At 54.6% G+C, this 19,058-nt stretch overlaps 5 protein-coding genes across 5 annotated transcripts; 3 read left to right on the top strand and 2 right to left on the bottom strand.

The window, feature by feature from the left end:
* Positions 1 to 2,937: 2,937 nt before the first annotated feature.
* On the top strand, positions 2,938 to 5,190 carry UV8b_04085 (uncharacterized protein; the record flags this gene model as incomplete). The annotated part of the gene is made up of 2 exons (XM_043141583.1): positions 2,938 to 3,443; positions 3,537 to 5,190. The coding sequence occupies 2 exons, from the start codon at positions 2,938 to 2,940 to the stop codon at positions 5,188 to 5,190; spliced, it is 2,160 nt and encodes a 719-aa protein (XP_042997517.1).
* Positions 5,191 to 6,465: 1,275 nt separating this feature from the next.
* Positions 6,466 to 7,056, bottom strand: UV8b_04084 (uncharacterized protein; the record flags this gene model as incomplete). The annotated part of the gene is made up of 1 exon (XM_043141582.1): positions 6,466 to 7,056. One exon carries the CDS (start codon positions 7,054 to 7,056, stop codon positions 6,466 to 6,468), a length of 591 nt encoding a protein of 196 aa, XP_042997516.1.
* Positions 7,057 to 7,086: 30 nt separating this feature from the next.
* UV8b_04083 (uncharacterized protein) lies at positions 7,087 to 7,464 on the top strand (the record flags this gene model as incomplete). The annotated part of the gene is made up of 1 exon (XM_043141581.1): positions 7,087 to 7,464. One exon carries the CDS (start codon positions 7,087 to 7,089, stop codon positions 7,462 to 7,464), a length of 378 nt encoding a protein of 125 aa, XP_042997515.1.
* A 3,295-nt stretch (positions 7,465 to 10,759) lies between these two features.
* UV8b_04082 (uncharacterized protein) lies at positions 10,760 to 12,860 on the top strand (the record flags this gene model as incomplete). The annotated part of the gene is made up of 2 exons (XM_043141580.1): positions 10,760 to 10,805; positions 10,885 to 12,860. 2 exons carry the CDS (start codon positions 10,760 to 10,762, stop codon positions 12,858 to 12,860), a joined length of 2,022 nt encoding a protein of 673 aa, XP_042997514.1.
* A 628-nt stretch (positions 12,861 to 13,488) lies between these two features.
* UV8b_04081 (uncharacterized protein) lies at positions 13,489 to 14,253 on the bottom strand (the record flags this gene model as incomplete). The annotated part of the gene is made up of 3 exons (XM_043141579.1): positions 13,489 to 13,642; positions 13,757 to 13,857; positions 13,984 to 14,253. 3 exons carry the CDS (start codon positions 14,251 to 14,253, stop codon positions 13,489 to 13,491), a joined length of 525 nt encoding a protein of 174 aa, XP_042997513.1.
* Between the last annotated feature and the right edge of the window lie 4,805 nt (positions 14,254 to 19,058).

Genomic DNA, 19,058 nt, shown 5'->3' with positions numbered 1-19,058 from the left:
TCGGAGTACAGAAATCAGAGAGGCAATCCATCTACTCCGTAATTGTCTTGGGTTTAAAACGCAAATCACATACACGCTGCAGTCACTCAAGCAGATCTCTTTTTCCGGCAACGTAGGTAGTTGGAGCAATTCGCTCGGCAAGGTCGAGACGGTGGACGATAAAAATGTCATATATATCTTGAGGCAAGGTGGTTGCACACTCCGACCACTCGGCTAGCGGTTCGTCCGTCTTTTAAAGACGCGAGCGCAGATTCTCAAACGGCAAGTGTCGCAACCGTACGACGACGTGCGAGGCTGCACGTTTTCATGTTGACTGCTTTTTGTATAAACGTTGCACAGCAGATGGCTCAGGTATTGACAACGAGTCCGCTCTGGCTACGCGCCTGGACCTGGAATTACCCATCGTTCCGTTTGGAATGACCGTGTTGGTTTGACTCTGGTCTTGGATAGAAATGCTTCATATTTACTGGGATATTGTCCGAATTCGTGACCACTAGTCCATCTCCCTCTGGAGACAGACCCCGAAAATTGCAAATGGAATACGAGCATATTCAGCGGTTTGCTGAACGGCACCAGAGATCGGCTTTGGTTCGATTCGCGTGACGGGCGCAATAGGAGTTGGCATCGTCGATAGCTGCGGACCCCTGTTCCAACCTACCATCTCAGTCCCGCGAGTCAACTCTGGCGTTAAATAGTTCCAACAGGGAGAAAATGGGCTGATCCCCTGTCATGGCTGAAGCAACAATATCGTTTCTCTCACGCGAAAGACCCTTGACTTGGAGAGTTGACCGTCAATTGGATATAGAAGGAGACATTGAAGGGGCGAAAGATGGCTCTGCTGCTGCTGGTAGCCATCAAGGAGAAGAACAGGGCACCCGACTCGGGTACAACTTGGCTTGGGCTTGGCTTTCCCAATCACGTGCACGTGCTGGTTGATCTACGTACCTGCCTAGGTGCCTAGGTACCCAGTACTCCGTCAAGTCAACTTTCAAGGAAAGAAAGGAAGGAAGGATGTATGATTATTCCCAGCCAAAGCAACCACCTCGCTCCGCCAGGTTTGCCACTGCAACGTGATGAGATCAAGGCTCAATAATCATGTCAACGTCTCTTTCTTCCCGGCCTGGCCTGGCCTGGTTCCTTACCCTGCCACTGCCCGGCGGATCTGCCGGATCGGCCAAGTCTTCGAGCTAATCAAAGTACTCCGTACGGAGGATAGTAAGTCGGATTGGTCTCAGCGCCTTGCAGAAGCAAATCTCCTCGCTCCAGAGTCCAGACCCTCTACGGAGTAGTCCGTACTGTACTTCTTTCTTCTCTCCTCGTCATCCGCCCTGTCCCCACTAACCCTTTTGGCTTCCTCATGCAACAGTCAATGAGTTTATTCACCGAGATTACGACCCCTCACTGCCGACTTTGCGCCAGAATGTGTGGTGGGCAAACAAAGACCGACCGTACGGAGTACACTGCCGCACACCGCCGTGGCAACCCCGTCCCAAGCCACCCAGCCACCTCCACGCCCCCGTCCTTCATCTCATACCTCATCGACACCCCCCCCCCGAGGCCCGACCCTGATTTATCTTTGGCTTAGCTCGAGTCCAGAGTCGAGAAGTCAAGACCCCATGGCTGGGCCCCGATGGCCCCGATCTGGATCATGTGGAGGCGGCAGCTATTATCGGCTCCCCGATCTCCGTACAGACTACTCACCCAGCTGAGCCAGGGCAGCTGGCTGAAATCGGACGACAAACCAACCATGTGCTCTAAACTCCGTAAAAAGCCGCCACTAATCACCAAAGTCATGATGCTTGCTACCTTCAACCCGACGTCACCACCATCTACCGAGCATCTATTGGCCAATGCAAGTTGATTCTTGGTCCCTTGCTCGTACTAGTTTGCGCCACCCCACGGCTACATGGCCACATGCAACCAGCTGTCGGCAGCCATCCCCGTAGCCATGGACCAAACGTTACGGCATTGATCAGAGATGATTCCCAAACATCCTTCCTTTCCTTTCATGTGTCTTGGTCGATGTTGACGCCTTCGGTAGGCCGAATCCACCGGCTCCGTCTTCGCCTGCCCTGCCAATCAGCAGCTACTCCTCCATCTTCGTTCTCAAGCCAACACAACTCCAGCTTGCCCTCTTTTCCTGCCAGGGATGCTCGGCTGTTTCAACATAAACCTCCTTGCCATTACTATACTACCCCAATGTGACTGCAGCACAAAGCACTGCAGTTGCATTCCGCGGCCCATCACATAAGGAGACCATACCAAGTTACCAACGCCGTCCCCATCATATTTTCTACAAGAGAATCTTCCAGATTCTAGACGGCCCCAAAAGTTCTGGAGCTGGTGGCTCCAAATCAGACAAAGCGTGACCAGTAGCATCATCACTCCCGTTCTTGGTGGATTGACCCGTCTCTTGTTGCCGCCGATACCTCGCCACCTCCTTGCAGGCAAGATCCGTCTGATATCTTCTGCCATCCGATTGCTCTCTCTTTTCCCAATGCCCTGCAATCAGCCCTCTTTGAGTCATCACAATCCTGCATTCTGAGCCCTGTCTTGTGAGACTGCTCCACAACCTGTCATTGACAGGGCTTCTGATATCGGCATATGCATCACCGCATCTTGGATCGCGTGGCTCACAAACTCTCCGAACCACCAATTCATCTCACCACCCCCTTTTCCCCGTCGCGGCCCGGTTCTTTACTATCTGCTTTGAAAGCCTTGGCCGCTACTGGCTTGCCGTTCGCCTACTCGGGTCTTACTATACCCTTGTCCATTCCTTTCCTCATACGATTCTTGTTGGACATAACGGACTGTGAACGCGAACCAAACTGCTCGGTATCTCCTGTTCCACCCGTTTCCTCTGATAAACCGCGAGTTCCTCGTCCCCAGCGAATCTTACAAGCCGGCACATATACTCTCGGCAATCACTCTTGAACAATGCCTGGAAGCAAGCTTCTGGTATACCTCTTGAGGCGTGACCTAAGAGTTGCTGATAATCCCATTCTTCACCATCTGGCCACTGGAAGTGACCATGGCTTCACACACATGTTGCCAATATATGTATTCCCGGCCCACCAAATCGAGATATCGGGCTTCTTGAAGGATGGGGAGACGTCGCCGTATCCTCCGGCTAGGAGCCAAGTTGGCAAATTCTGGCGCTGCGGCCCTCATCGTGCCAAGTTCATCAGCGAAGCTGTATGGAACCTGAAGGACAGCTTGGAAGAATTGGGAAGCGGCTTGGTCATCCGTGTGGGAAAGTCCAGAGAAGTTTTGGACAATTTGGTGAAGGAGTTGAAATCCACCGCCACCGCCGTCAACAGCATTTGGATGACTGAAGAGTTATCGTGGGAAGAAGTCGAGGAACAAAAGGAACTTGCATCGCTATGCTGCGAACGAGATATTGACTTCAAGATATGGAAGGACGAGAAATACTTTGTTGACGAGTGAGTACTACATCATTCCCAACCATTCCACCCCGTCCATCACATGCACCGGCGGCAGCGGGCAAGCCCAGCTCACGCCTTGCTCTTTTTTAGTCGCGACACAGGCCTCGCGGGCCCTGAAGACTTGCCCGACGTCTTCACGACGTATAGGAAATCGCAGGAGCCATTGAGAGGAAAACCACGAAGGGTTTTGCCACGGCCTGGCAAGTCGTCACTTCCGACATTCCCGTCGGAATCTTCAATACCACCGCAACTGCACCCTTTCACTACAGTCTCATCTCTGGACCATCTGAGAGCCATGTTGTTGAAGCCGCTAGACATCTCTCTTCAGCACCCACCGTCACTTCCTGAGCGCGGGGAAGCCGGCCACTCTTTGCAAGGGGGGGAGACGGCAGCCTGGGAGCGACTCGTTCACTTGGCAAAATCCGGCGCCCTGACCTCGTACAAGGAGACTCGCAATGGGCTTGTCGGCAATGATTACAGCACAAAGTTGTCAGGCTACCTAGCGTTGGGCTGTCTCACAGCTAGGCAGGTACATGAAGAGCTCGTCAAGCTGGAAGACGGAATCAAGCCGGAGTTTCAGGAAGCAGCTGGGTACGGCGAGGGGGAAAATGAGGGCACCAAAGGAATAAGATTCGAGCTCTTGTGGCGTGACTACATGAGGTTGTGCACAGCCAAGTTTGGACGCAATCTTTTCCGACTGTCGGGATTTCGACAGGGCAAGTCGTACGAGAAGAAGTGGGCCTCGCCAAGCGACACTGCGGCCTCTCCGGACCAAGAGCCGTGCCCCAGGCAAGTAGCGAGGCTTCTCGAGCGATTCAAGGATGGAACTACCGGGATGGGCATCATAGACGCGTCTCAGCGCGAACTGTTCCTCACGGGACACACGTCCAACAGAGCCCGACAGAATGTTGCCAGCTTCCTGTCCAAACACCTTGGGATTGACTGGCGATACGGTGCCGAATGGTATGAGATGCTGCTCACAGACTACGACGTGTCTTCCAACTGGGCCAACTGGCAGTACGTGGCAGGGGTCGGCAACGACCCGCGCGGAGACGCCCGCACGTTCAACCCGGTGAAGCAATCGTTCAGTTACGACAAGGAAGGGACGTACGTCCGAATGTGGGTGAAAGAGTTGCGTCGGGTCGAGAAGCTCGAGAATGTTTTCCAAGTTTGGACCACCGACGAGGCTGACTTGGAAAAGTATGGTCTGTCTCACAATATCATGGCAACTGATCCGGTCAAGAAGATTGAGTTCAACGTGGACCACAAGCCAAGGGCAGCACGCCGGCCATTCAACAGAAGACGTGGCCAGCATCGAGAGGGAGATTGGGGGGTGGCAGCCAACGGCAGCCCCGGCCAGGCGCGACAGGGCAACAGATCGGGGACCTCTAGCGACGGAGCCGCAAGTGAGAACGGAGGAGCAGCGGCTTGTGACACACGGGCGACGGGGCCGGCGCGTCCCCAACACACCAACGGATCAGCCCGGAGAGCCAACTACACGACCAGCCAGGATGCGCGCGCCGACGGGAACGGACACAACGGTAGAGGCTGGCATCAGTCCCAGAGCGGACAAAGTAGGGGCCACGGGCCAACCCGTGGCTATTCGCGTTCGTACGGAGCAAGGGGGAGCTGCTCCGTGGGAAGACAGCAAGGCGGCAGCGGCAGCGGCAGCGGCAGCAGCTATGCAGCCGTGCCGCGCGTGGCCCTGGGGCCCTTTGCCGGTGGTGTCGCTGGGACGCATTAGGTCGTGGCCGGCCAGTTGTTGGTGTTTGGGGGTTGGGATGAGCGCGTACGCGTGTGTCCGCGTAGATGTGCTGTCGCAAAAAGATAGGGATAATAATGTCTGGCAGTCGCACGACTCGGGCGGAGGGGCTAATAGAACAAGGAAGAAACGCCTGCTTGCCTGGCCGCGTAAAATCGAACACCAGACGTCTCGTGACTGGTGTTGGCCCTGCTGGAATATGGTATGGTCCTGCTTGAGTAGCCACGACACGTGTGCTTTTTGCTAACGCCTTTTCGCCTTTTCGCCTTTCCACGCGCGTTGATTCATTCTTTTTCGTTGTCTTTTTTCCTTTTTCCCCCTTACATCTTTATCCTGTGGTGTCCCAAGTTTATAGAGCAAAAGCAGGCGCGAAATAACACATATTCGCTGTTGAAATTTCCTCCGTGACAACTTCAGCGGCACGCTTGAACTTCCATCTCGTATCACGCGGTTGGTGTTATTGCCCCCTGCCCAGGGAACAAGCACTCGCTTCCCATTGGTGCGAGCACAAAAACACTCCAGGCCAAAAGACCAAAAGACATCTCCCATGGCTTTTCCTCGCATCGTACCCCTCTGGGCATGGGTTTCGTCAATCAATGGCCGGTTTTCATGGCCACGCACCTCGCGATTCATCAGGTCTTGCCATCGCCAGGCTAAACGACCGATCGACGACAAGAGCTACTCCCGTATAACTCGCTGACGACTCGCTAGGCCTCGTAGCAACTCCGAATCCGTATCGCGGGCTCGGAAAGATACGCCTCCCTCATGGTATTTCCCGCCTGTTGGGATGATTCGCATGCTCTGCTCGTCGCTAGGGGCTCTCTGCTCCACCCCCGATTTGCTGCTTGATGACGAGGGCAAAGGACAGGACAAGAGTATCACGATAACGAGCCAGATCCAAGTATCAACAAAGACGGTCTGGGGAAAAGATGCACTCGTCGCCGGCTGCATACCCACGGTAAACGCAAACGAAGCTGGAAGGAAGTTGCGCCACTCATCCAGTTGATGGCCAAGCTCCGCAACAAATGTTCGGAAAGCGAACAGTATCGAGCGCGGCCCCCGTGCCACGTAAGTAGCGGAGTTGGTGTGCCCAGCTTAGTAACCGCCTTATGCTGATGCACGCCAGAAAATGAAGCAAAGTACAGACTGGTGGTCTGAACCAGTGACGCTCGTCCGTTGGTTCCTACACTGACGAGGAAGAAGTACTGTGCTGACAATGAAGCTACCCCCCAGATGTGCCGCACAGGCTTTTTTATTTCAGCGCAACGTCAAAGTAGACTGTTTTCCCATCTGTCGTCTTGAGTTTCTCCAGCTGCCGTCCTGGTACGAAATTCTTGCAGTTTCCTCGATGCTGGTAGTCACTCGGCTGGCGCATCCGAGCGCCATGGTCAACATTGCCAAGCATGGGCGTCCAGGTTGCTCTCGGGGATCTCTCCAGATTTTATGAGGGCTCTCGTCCGCTGCATCTGTTCCAGTGACGTGGTGAGACACATTTTGCTCCAAGGATTCGAGGATGGAGTCAACCTCTTTGGGCGTGACGTAGGGATAAGTTGTAGCGTCCTTGATGGGTAGTGAAGAACGGGATTGCTTCAGCTCGGAAATAGACGTGAATTCGTGCCGGAGCAAAGGAAATACATGCCATGGCAGTACACATTTCATGGTGAAAGTGCGCATCGGATCCAAGACCGCATTCTCCAGACCGGTCGCTTTGTCGTGCCTCGGCTCGCGGCGGCGGCGGCGGCGGCGGCGGCTTAATACCAGAGCATAACTTAGCTCATGAAGAGCTTCTTCGAGTCGCAAATCCCCATCAAGCACCAAATCAGTCTTGCCGCGGCTCAAGGGTCGCATTGACTGTCACGACTAAGGAAGGAATCGACCATGGGAAGCGCCCTAGGAGCTAGCCTCTGGTCCTTGTGCGCACGGCCGAAGAACAGTCACGGGAGCGATGATTTCCTACAGCGTGAGAGGTTCTCAGCTGCTTCCGATGAAAGAATCATGTTGATGCTGGTTGCGGTCCTAGGAGTTTGGATGGGTGGCCCAAGTCAACAAAGCTTCTCGACCCAAGCGGGGCCGGGGTTTTTTCAAGGGCCAGAAAAGCAGCAAGCGGGCCGGTTTCGGCTTCAGGGATGCCGACCAGCAGGTGCGCAACGGACCCGAAACGGAAGCCGCGACCCGCAGGCGCAGGTGGTCCCGACTCCCGAGGTTGGTCCCCACTGCTACCAAGTGGCGCCGCCAGTCGGCCCGAAGGAGAAGTAGCGCCTCGACTTCTTTCCAGGGGAGAGCTGGGTACATTCCAGGTACCTACAGGTTGGTAAGGTAAGCGTTGGGAGACTACGGGACTTGAAATGGATGGAGGGAAATGATAATGACTGATGCAATGACGAATAGCTAATAACCATCAACAAGACAGGCATACCATGAACATATCATCCATTGCGACTTATCGTACGACGATCAAGCCATCCGAAACACGCAGACCACGGTCAGACACGCTGCTCAGCCTCCTTGCTGTCTGCTACAACACAAAAGTGTTCATGACAGTTTGCACGCTTCTCTTCTCCAAGCTCTTCTTGACCGGATGCGGTGCTTGCGAATACCTCGGCCAGGTGGGCAAAGGCTTCCGCAATGTACATTGACTGCCAGGCCGTCCAGCCAAAGGACAAGACAATGCCGATAGTAAATACAAGAGCTACCGCCGTGTTGGCGCCAGCTGTGTTTTGACGGGTCGTCCAAGGATATCTTGCTGGTGCCAGTAATGATGGCAAAGCAAACAGATGGGAATCCGCCAACCTGCGTTTGAATCGATATAGCTGCCCCCGTAGACGGTCCAGCTGGCTACGATGCTGTCGACAAACCAGCCACTAATTGTAGGGTCCCGTCAGAGTCTGCGGTTTTCCGGGATTTCAGTCTCAGTCGACCCCGACGTGCCATCCTGTGCCCGAGCAGATGTTACGACACTCGACACTGCTCACATGCCCAAATACTTCTGGTACGATGCCATGTAGTTGAGGGAGGCCTACAAGGGACCCATCATATCCATTCTGGCGAATCATGTCAAATTGGCCAAAATAGACGGGACAGCCAAACTCGTATTCGAAGCCTTACTGAGCACCCACAGCGACAGGCACAAGGACGAACAAGACATAGGCGGAATAGGGCCAATGTCCACCGCGAACTCGTCTCCCTGTCGATATACCGGCTGAGCTGTTATTACGTCAGGTGAGTCGAGTGGTTGCAGTGGCCCACGTCCAGCGGCGACTTTGCGTGAGATGCCATGGCTAATGACTGCTCGAGCTCGGAATGACTAGTGTGCTGCCAACGCTCAAAATGGCCGAAAGCGTCTTTCCTTCAGGTGACACCGCATGAGTTCAAGGAGGTGAACCGTTCCCTCTGTGCGAGCCGCGGGATAGCGAAGCGGATTCCAAGTCTGTGGACCTAGTTGCAGCTGGCCGTGCGTTGCAAAGGCAGGCAAACAGGCTTCTAACCAGCAAATGGATTGTAAATCGAAGGTATGCCAGAAAGGGCAACGATGCAATGCATGGCATGCAGCAAGCGAACCAAACATCTTTAGTGGCCTGTCTGGGTCGCGATTGGGGTTTTCATGAGCCCGTAGTCGACCGTAGGTCAATGAGCGCTTCAGGAAACCGTCAACTCATAAACGTTTGTGGTTTGATCATCATCCAAGGCCTCATCCCCCCCCCCCCCCCCTTTTCCCCCCGGTCCCTATTTATGCCTGCCTACCTGATGCTTATTAGACATGAGCTCGTCATTTCTTCCAATGTGAGGCATAATAGATTGAAAAACGGAGCAAAATAAAAAAAAATGGCCTCTATGGTTGGAAGTGTTTCCCTGGGTAATACCGTACAATATAAAAGTAATGTGCGGAGTACTGTGTATCAAAACTTCACTCCGATTAGATGGATGTACACTACCGCTCGCCATTGGGCAAAAAGAAAAACATATTGTAGGAATTTTCCCCCAATATCATTACCCCCATGCTTGCTCAGAGTCCCAGATTTGGACCGCAAGGGGTGAGTAGTGATCTGGTAGGTACTGGAAATAGTGCAGAATCCAGATCGAGAGCCGCCGAGAAAGAAAGGCCTGGAGAAACGCAGGTACAGTTGACACGACAAAGAGTCTGGCGTCCGCGGCAACATTGAATTCTTTGCATCGTCGATCCGTGGTTCCCTTGGCTTGGCAGGCCTGGTGCTTGTGGGTGCGTTTTCCTCCCACCATTCCTGGGAGAAATGAATCGACGATGAAATAGCTTCATCGTGACAGCATGACGCCGTCGCTTCGACATCCCCGAGACGCAAACATGTGGATGGGAGTCGGGGTTGTGCAGAAAGCAACCCGACCGCGTCAAGAGACAAGATCAAACGAGGCGGGCGGATCGGCTGCTTAGCTATAAACAACCTCACTGACCGTGCCGGCCATTCTTTTGGCTCAATGCATCTTTCAATGCCATGTTGGGCCTGAACGTCGAGCTCTTCGGCCAATGTCAGATTGGGTTACAATGTTGGGAATAGGCAAACCACGGTATATGGGAGCAACGCAGCGGTTTGTGTGCCTGTGGCAGCAACTACTTTGGCGAGAGGCTCCGGGACAGCACCTTTGTCATGGACGGCATGTTGAGCGGCGACCATGAATCAACTCATGGGTTGCTCGGATTCAAAGCCATCAATCAACCCCAGAGGTTTGAAGCCAAGGGCGACGAGGACAACGCCGAGAGTTGCTACAATTTCCTTGAAACTGGGCCATCTGACGGCGACATTCGAACTAAAAAAAAAGTCTGGCCAAGAGTAATGAGTACAGGAAATTCTGAGATGATTTTTCGACGCAAAGTCAATCAATCCGACTGTGGCCCATTCACGATGGCTGAAAATCAAGTCAATAAAGGACGTGCAACGCCCCAAAGAACCTGCCTGCGGACTCGGCAATGTCACCCCAAGACCCCAAGACCTTGTTCCCACGGGACGTGACGTACTCCGTGGATGGCAGAACGAACGAATAATCGTAGCACCTGAGTCATGGTGGTGGTTTCGTAACGGCTCGAGTCAGAGCAGAGAGACAAGGCCTGGATGGCAGTGACAGAACAGGTTGTGAAGTTGGGAGTTTTTGATTTGGGACTTGGTCCACGGCCTCGTGCCTAGGAACATTAATAAGGAAGGAAGATGAGACGGACCAACTACCTAGGGAGTACTTCTGGCGGACCAAGCCATCTCCACCCCCCCCCCCCCCCTTTCAGCAGCCCATTATAAGTCCAGCCCAGGCCAAGTCCAATCACCACGTCAAGGCTGTTTCGAGTCTGACCATGGTGGGGCATGGATTTTCAGAGGCTTGTTGATTGACTCGGCTGGGTTTCACTCGCACCAGACGTCTCGAAAGCGATTTATTTATATTCGCTGGCTCTTTCAAACAAGTGAACCGCCCTTTCTTCCAAAACCGCCTGTCCGAGCCAGCCCTGCCAGGCAGCCGTAAAGCATCATCCCCAGGACATCTGCTCCCCTTCCCCTCGACGAAGAAATCGACCTGAGCAATCGACTTGACCATGGCGGCGGCCGTTGACGAGGATGTTCTGCGACGACCCCTCTATGGTAACTTTCCAGCCTCGTGTCCTGCGCCAGCTGTTTGTCATGAGAAGCCGAGACGAGCTAACAAACGCATCAATGCCAGTCTACGACCTTCCGAGCAAAGTACTGGACAGCCTGACTGCCAGGGAGGATTCAGGCACCGCTCTCCTTGGGACGGAAGAAGCAACGCCATCGCCAAGTGGCAAGGGCCTCGATCGCCATGCATCGCCCGTGGAAACCGTCGTTGGCTCGCTAGCTTGTTCGCTGTGCCGACAGGCTTTCGCGTCACTGCCAGACCAGCGCAGCCACTTGAAGTCGGATTTTCACCACTACAACCTGAAGCTGAAGACGCGCAACCAGAAGCCGGTTTCTGAACAGGAATTCGAGAAGCTCGTCGGAGACCTTGATGAATCCCTGTCTGGCTCTGCTTCGGAAGACTCGGATGATGATGATGATGATGACGACGACGGCAACGACAACAACGACAACGACAACGACAACCACCATGGGAAGCAAGACTCCGTATTGGCGACACTTTTGAAAAGACAAGCCCGATTAGCTGACCAGGACAAACGCGCCACGCCGAACCACGGCGCTCAAAAGGAGGGCTCGGAGGATGCAGGCTCGGAGCGGCGCCGCCGCGCCAAGCCGCTGCTCATCTGGTTTCATTCTCCACTCTTGCCGGAACACTCCTGCTTCGGCATGTACAGCGCATTGTTGACGGACGAGCAACAGAGAGAATCGGACGCTGTCGAGGTGCTGCGGAGGAAGCAGCTAGAGCCCGTCTCGCCGTCCAGACCTGCCAAGGACGGCGGCATTGGACCCCTTGCCGCCTACAAGGGACCTCACGTTTTCCTCTGCATGATCGGGGGCGGGCATTTTGCGGCCATGGTCGTCTCCTTGGCTCCCAGAGCCTCCAAGGGCAATACGGCCATGAACCGAGAAGCTACCGTGTTGGCTCACAAGACTTTCCACAGATACACGACGCGGAGGAAGCAAGGTGGGTCGCAGTCTGCAAATGACAATGCCAAGGGAGCTGCACACTCGGCCGGCTCTACGCTGCGGCGATACAACGAGCAAGCTCTTGTCGACGAGGTACGCGCGTTACTTCGCGACTGGAAAGGTCTACTGGATACATCCGAGCTGCTGTTCATTCGGGCCACGGGCAACGCGAATCGCAGAACGTTGTTTGGTCCGTACGAAGGTCAGGTCCTGCAACCAAAGGACATTAGACTCCGTGGATTCCCCTTCAGCACGCGCCGCCCTACGCAGAATGAGCTGATGAGGTCCTTTGTCGAACTTACCAGACTCAAGGTCAGGGAGGTCCAACCCCCCCAGGTCAAGGAAGCCAAGGAGGAGCCGTCGAAGCCGGCACCCTCGAGGTCTGGCAGACCTAGTCAGGCCAAGGCCCAACTATCAGAGGAGGAAGAGACTGCCTTGCTGCACACCTCGCAACTTCAAGGGTTTATTCGACGATCCAAGGTTCCCGCCCTACTGTCGTACCTCCAGAACAACAACCTGAGCGCCGACTTTGAGTTCCAACCCCGCGATCAAAACCATCACGCTCCCCGACCCCTTCACCTGGCCGCCTCGCAAAACTCGGCACCACTTGTTCTAGGTCTTTTGACCAAGGGCGGAGCGGACCCGACCGTGGAGAACGGCGACGGCAAGACGGCGTTTGAGCTGGCGGGCGACAGGGGCACTCGCGATGCCTTCCGGGTGGGCCGGTCGGAACTGGGAGAGGCCAGGTGGGACTGGGACGGAGCAAGAGTGCCAGCAGCCATGACGAAGGCTGAGTCTCTTCAAAGAGACCAGCGGGAAAAGGCCGAAGGCGAAAGAAGGGAAGCTGAGAGGAGAAGGGCAGAGGAGGAGCGGCTACGCCTCGAAGCGACCCCTCCCCAGGAGGTGGGGGAAAAGCCCAAGGGCACCGCACTCCTGAAGTCCATGGCAAAGTCTCCTGAACAGCTGAGGGAGGAAGAGTTGCGAGGACTGTCTCCGGAGATGAGGATGGGGCTGGAGAGAGAGCGACGCGCGAGGGCGGCCGAAGAGCGGCTACGAAAGATGAAGGCTGGTGGGTAGACGTGGCAGAAAAGTCCACGTCATTCACTCGTCTTGATGCCGAAATTTCGAGCAGCTTTCAGAGAGAGATGATGATGATGAAGAAAAGTTTCGCCAACGTCCATCACTGGGCTTTCATGTCGCGGACGGTTTCACAACGACTGCAGGGCTGTTTGTGGGGTCCAGAAACCGTCAACCGCTCGACAGCGACAAGCGACTCCCCCTCCCCGCCCCTTTTCTCTCTATCTCTCTCTCGCTCTCTCTCTCTTCTGCCTGGTGCTTTCTTCACAACACTGGGGGACCCTCCCTACGCCTGCAATGAACAAACATGTACAGCCATGGTTGAGCCAGCTACAGCTTTCCCCAGTGTGTGCCACGCAAGCAGGCCCTGGCTCGCCGGCCTTTTCCCTTACAGCCAAGATTGAGTCACCTACAGCTATCCCCCAGCTTGTGCCACTCAAGCAGGTCCTGGCTCGCCGCCCTCCCCCTGACAACCCAATCATGCCGCAGCCAGCTTTTTTCCCGATCCATCTTGTTCAAATCCAATTCACAGCTTCATCGTCGACCAGAGTTGTGAGCAGAATCAACCAACTCACCTCGCAGAGGCCGCCAGAGCGTCTGGTCTCCTTGGCTCGCCAAGATGCAGACGTTATTGGTCGGCCGGGGAGTCCAGAAGGTCGCCAGGACCAGTGAACAGGAAATGGGTTGTGAACAACAGCAGAAGGCGAGATTCGCTGCTCGACGAGACAGATGTATAAAGAGGGCCGCGGGCATCGTCTCCAAACGAGGGGATTTTCTCTTCCCTTTGAACAGCAGCAGCAGTCGCAGGGCTTTGATACCGACCGCATCATCATCTTCATCTTCATCATCTTACGCTTTTGTCTTGAAAACCCATCTCTGCCTCTCTTTCTCCTTACCATCTCCTCCTTTGGTTCCAGAGACTGTGGGGTGGGCGCGAGAAGAGGAACAAGCACCCCCTGGCTTTCCGTTTTGAGCGAGCTGTGCCGCTGTTGTGCTCCTGTTGTTGTTGTTGTTGTTGTTGTTTTTGTTGTACCAGAGACACACACCCCCCCTTGCCAGGATGAAGGGCTGCGTGTACTGCGGCCGCCGCTACCGCGGGTCAGGCAAGCCTTGCACCTGCTACCATGACTGCCGTATCAGGCGCCTCGACGTGGAGAGCGAGGCCATTGTTCAGGTCGACGCATCCACTTTGTTTGAGGGTGCTGCTGAAGCAGGTGACCGTCCAGCCGACTTCGCTGTCCAGCACCATGTTTCCCGCGGGACTGGCCATGACGGCCATGACGCGGCGGATAACGACCACGGGCAAGACGGGACCGGGATCCGTTTGCGTTTCGACAGCGCAGGCGGCTGCAAAGACCGCTGCTGCCAGAGGTACCGAGCAATGGGTCGGCATGGTGGTGCTCCGACAGGGCCCTACTTGGACCAACCTGCCTCACCACCTGTTCTCTGAGTCCTGACCGGATGCTTTTTTTCTTCTTCTTCAGACGGCTTCTACTCCCTCTCTTTTGTGTACAGATACTACTGCCTGGGTACTTGATATCCTCGCCTGCTTGCTTTCCCCTTTCTTACCCCCCTTTTTTTTCCTTTCTCCCGCTGCTATGTACTACCTACTACCCGTTTGCCAAGCACCTACTTGGGTGGCTTGACTTGCACACTCCCGTCTTTTTCCGGTTTCTTTTCATTTTCATTTTTTCTCCTTTTTGCTTTCCCCGGCCGTTCTTTTCTGGGCTGCGACGTGGCGAGGGACATTTGTCTACAATCACCCACGTTTTGCAGGAATACAAAGCATTTCAGTCGGGGTCTGCGATGCCCGTTGTCGATTATTGGATTTTGCTTTGCCTTGGAAAAAATCTTTTTCCCAAATCTCCCCTCTCTTGTCGTTCCTGATTTTTTCTATTTTCTTTTAATCATGCCATGCCGGTGGGTGTGTTTCTACCAGGCAGCCATGGTGGATGACGCATGCCGCGATGAACGCGGACCAAGTCACTGACGCGGACGCCGAAATAAGAAAGCTGGGATGCGGGACCGGCCCGTCTGTTTGTTTTCCTTTTTCCTCGCTTGGAGAGTTATTGCCAATGTGTCGCCCGGGTCACGTCACGGGGCGGGAGCGAAAGACCTGGCGATGTCCAGGGTACGAAGTGGGCGGCAACGCTTGACGAGAGTTGCGCTAGAATAGACAGACCAGCGGGAATTGATGGCATGAACAAGGTTCAAAAAAAAAAAAAAAAAGAATTTTGACGGCTTCAGTTATTGTGCCTTTGTTGGACGTGGTCGTGCTGAAATCTGAATTTACTGATGACGTGCTTCTCCCCGCGGGGGGTGGTGTTTTTTTTTTTTTTCTTTTTTCTTTTTTTTTTATTCCACCAAGTCCCACGTGCCTCTCTCGCCCGCGCGAGGATTCCGCATGCTTTGGCGCATCTGGCCGTGCATGACATGACTCTTTTTTTTTTGCGTTGCCCAGGTTCATGCTACTCTACGGAGTACTCAGTGTTTCAACGTTCGGTGTCCATCAGGTGTCCGCAGCATACATAGCAGGCAGGGCTTGCGGCAAAACAGGGGGGGGGCACGACGTCCTTGTCGTTTCTTGTTTTCCTGGCTTTTTCCCGTTCCCCCTTCTGCCGAGATGGAGCACGGCGACATCTGAAAATAGTATACGGAGTCCGTCCGGAGTAACAGGCCGTCCAAGACGATATGATACCAAGTCATGATCTAGAGCGCACCCGGCATCTGGGAAGCCAGAGAGGTTGTAGATGGGGATGCAGCTTCCCGCTTTACGTACGAGGTTCCCATCGGCTTGGTGGTCTGGTCGGTATCGACTTTGGCTGGTGCAGTTTGCAGGAGAGCGAGCACACACGACGCCTGCGCCTGGGGATCTACCCAGCATTGGAACGAGACAGAAGACAGAATGGCCAGGAACAGACAGCATCATCAGCGACAGCAGCGGCTGCAGCACATTTGACGCCCCTTTTCTACGAGAGGTGCCGATGAGCCCGTGCCGCCGCGAGGGACATCTCATCTCGTACGGCCGAGTTGACCATGATTCATGACCCACCCAAGGACAGAGAGGGCTACAGGCTACTCCGTACATCAGAAGTTCCGCGAAAGTGGCAGTTTTTGTCCGTTTCGCCGGTTTCGGCTGACCACACGACACGACACGACACGACACGCCTGCCTTGCACCCATGTACGGAGGAGTAGTACTGCACCACGTACTGCGCCATGTACCCAGGAAAGCTGAACCCGTCGTGGTCCCAGAACCTGGCATCGAGCTCGACTCTAACCCTGCAGCGTAGCAGCCCTCGATACGCACAGAGCTGTGCTAAGAAAGAGAAAAGAGAGAGGGAGAAAAAAAAAAAAGGAGAAGAAAAAAGGTTGTTGATGCAAGTACGGTTAACCCTCTAGCCTCCAGGCAAAGGGACAAGGACGGGATTGTTGGCTCGGCTCGGCACCTGAGGAATTTTCACTCCATCGTTTTCCCTTGTCAGCTGGCCTATACTTACCAGGGTCACAGGTCATCTGAGACGTCGTCAATCCATGAGGTCGGGTCTGGACTCTAGGCTCTGGTTTATCAAGCATCCACTCCAGCAGGGCAGCACCAGCAGGGCAATGAGGGCATCATCTATTCCACGCAGTGCGTCGAGCTGCAAAGCAATGGCTGCAACTTGTAGGATTCTCGACATTGTTGTCGGCTCTTTGGACTCCGTGCAGAGAGAGCCCTGAGCATGATTGCGGTCTCAGTCGCCAGCAGGGATGGGGAGGATGGCTCCCCAGGGTTGGCGGTGCCGTGACCCGTTGCGCTGGGGACTGCGATTCTCTAGCGGGGGACACGGGCCACAAACAACGAGGCCCGTGAGGTCGATAGGACGGGACCTGAGGGAAAGTTGCTTGCAAAGGCGGCGGCACAGGGTGATGGGCGAGGAGCGAGGATGATGATTGATGATTGCAAATATGGCGGTAGCTGTTGATGGACTTGGTCGAGGCAAATCCCAACGTAATTTCAGGAAGGTGCGAAGGTTGGGTGAGGCTGGAACGAACCAGCCTGATGGCGCCAGAGCCAAAAGGGGCGCCAAAAGGGGCGCCAAAAGGGGCGCCAAAAGGGGCGCCGAAAGGCACGGGGCATCAGAGGGTTCAGCACCTTCCCCGCCGGGTGCTGGAGGTGCTGGGGGGTTTGACTGCTGCAGATTTGGCGGCCCAACCTGGCCTAGCCTCCCTCAACAGGTATTGTACACTACATGTACCCTAGCTTCAAGGTTCCCACCTTCACCGCTCTTGGCAGGGACAAGGACAAGGCAGAATGAAACACAGTAAGCAGCTAAGCCTAGATGGAATTGAGTCTCTCCATATTATTTCCCCCATTGATAGAAACCCAGCGGCCGCTTCTCACAACATGCTTTGGGTATCACTTATAAAACAACGCGCCTTTGCAAAGGCGCTAGAAGGTACGGAGCACGTCTTCTATTCTAGGCTGATAGAGTCGGTCGCAGGTAGAGAGAAACAATCTACGAACCTGGGTGTATAAGAATAGGGGGGGCACAAAACACCTCCTACCGCGTGTTTTTTTTTTTTTTTTTTTTTTTTTTTTTTTTTTTTTTTTTTGGTCCAGGCCTCCAAGGACGAGGAGGCTGCATCAAAATTGTTTCGCCGGCTTGCTCGGCACCCCCCATGTCAAGGTTCCCAACCACGCGGCACCCGTTTAGCCGTTTTTCCTGGTCACTGTTTCCTCCCTCGGAAATACGCCGTGGCGGTGCGGAGTAGACCAGACCCGTTTTTGTTCTCGCGGCTGGCTCGTGTTTTGGCATCTTTGTTCTACGGCAACTAGCGCATGAGCTGGTGGCCCAGGCTATTGCTGCTTGGGCGGCAGGGCCCCGGGCGAGCCAGCGGACCTGGGGCGGCCCCTGAAACGGCAGAAGTGCACGGCGTTGGGTGGAGGGCCGGGGCAGAAGGAGGACGGGGAACGGGACGCAAGAGGACAAAGAGCAAAGAAAGTCGCCTGTCGGTTCCTGAATCGGCCGCAGAGTCTGGTCACAGGCCCCGGATGCAAGCCAGGGAGTCGGGACCACGGCCAAGGGACGGCCTCCCTTTAGTCCGTACTCGTATAGTCTTGCTGTTGGTGCCTTTTTTTTTTTTTTCTCCGTGTCATGACAATCCACCCACCCACTGGCACCTAGTGCCCATCAATATCAATGGATGCCTAAATAGCATGTCCAATGTCATGTCGCCGGGTTCGCACGGATCCCATGCGCGGATTGGCGATAGATAATCAGTCATTAACTTACATGCTACGCAGATCCAGACCAACCCCCCCCCCCCCCCCTGACCGAACCTTGCTTGTACAGAGCCATGCTCCACGGATCGTGCCAGCCAGGGCGTCGATGCCAGCCCCATGTGTATGATCCACACATGATGGCTGCTGTGCGGTTTCCAGGCCTCGAGAGCGCGCTCACCGGAAACTTCAAACAAGGATCTACGGGGCCCACGACTCGCGATCTGAGCAAATTCATAGCACGATACCCGGACAGCAAACGGCAACTCTCTGGTGAAACAACACGAGTGGCAATGCGATGCCGCGCCTGGCGCACGGCCCTCGCCCGTGTTGTAAATAGAAAACATGCACACACCATCTGACCGCACTTGATGGCTTGTTCAAGTCTTGTTACCAAGACGGACGTACATGTGCGACTTGTAGACGCCAGCAACCGATGGCCTTTGTACGTCAACAGCTACTTCTTGACCTAACCTAGACCACTGACCACTGACCACGGCAGAGTGCAGAGTGCAGAGGACCCAGGGTCAGTAATGAACGGCGGCCAAGTCGAGGCAAGGGATGGACGCACCACACACAGAAGACGAAAGCAAAAGAAAGAAAAAGAAAGACGGAAAAAAAAAAAAATTCTCCGTAGACGTATACATGCTGCAAGATGGAGTAACGTGTGATAATCAGTTTGTTTTCCTAAAAGCCAAATACCGAGCCCAGAAACTTGCTCAGGGCTGGGTACCCGGTAGCTTTGCATCGTGAGTGTACGGAGTACGTACGGAGCAACTGCGGATTACTGCGGAGCACTTGCTATGTCCTTGTCTCCGGCGACTAAACAGTATCGAGCCAATGCGAGGACCGTCCGCGACTTTTTTGTGGGTCTTGCCCGTTCGGCGACCTAGCCTTATCCGCATTCCCGAGACAAGTTAGGGGGGCAACCTGAAG

The sequence above is a fragment of the Ustilaginoidea virens genome, chromosome 3 (genome assembly GCF_000687475.1).
Source record: "Ustilaginoidea virens chromosome 3, complete sequence".
NCBI lineage: Eukaryota > Fungi > Ascomycota > Sordariomycetes > Hypocreales > Clavicipitaceae > Ustilaginoidea > Ustilaginoidea virens.
Note: the sequence above shows the minus strand (reverse complement) of the source record. Positions and strands in the feature narration are given on the sequence as shown.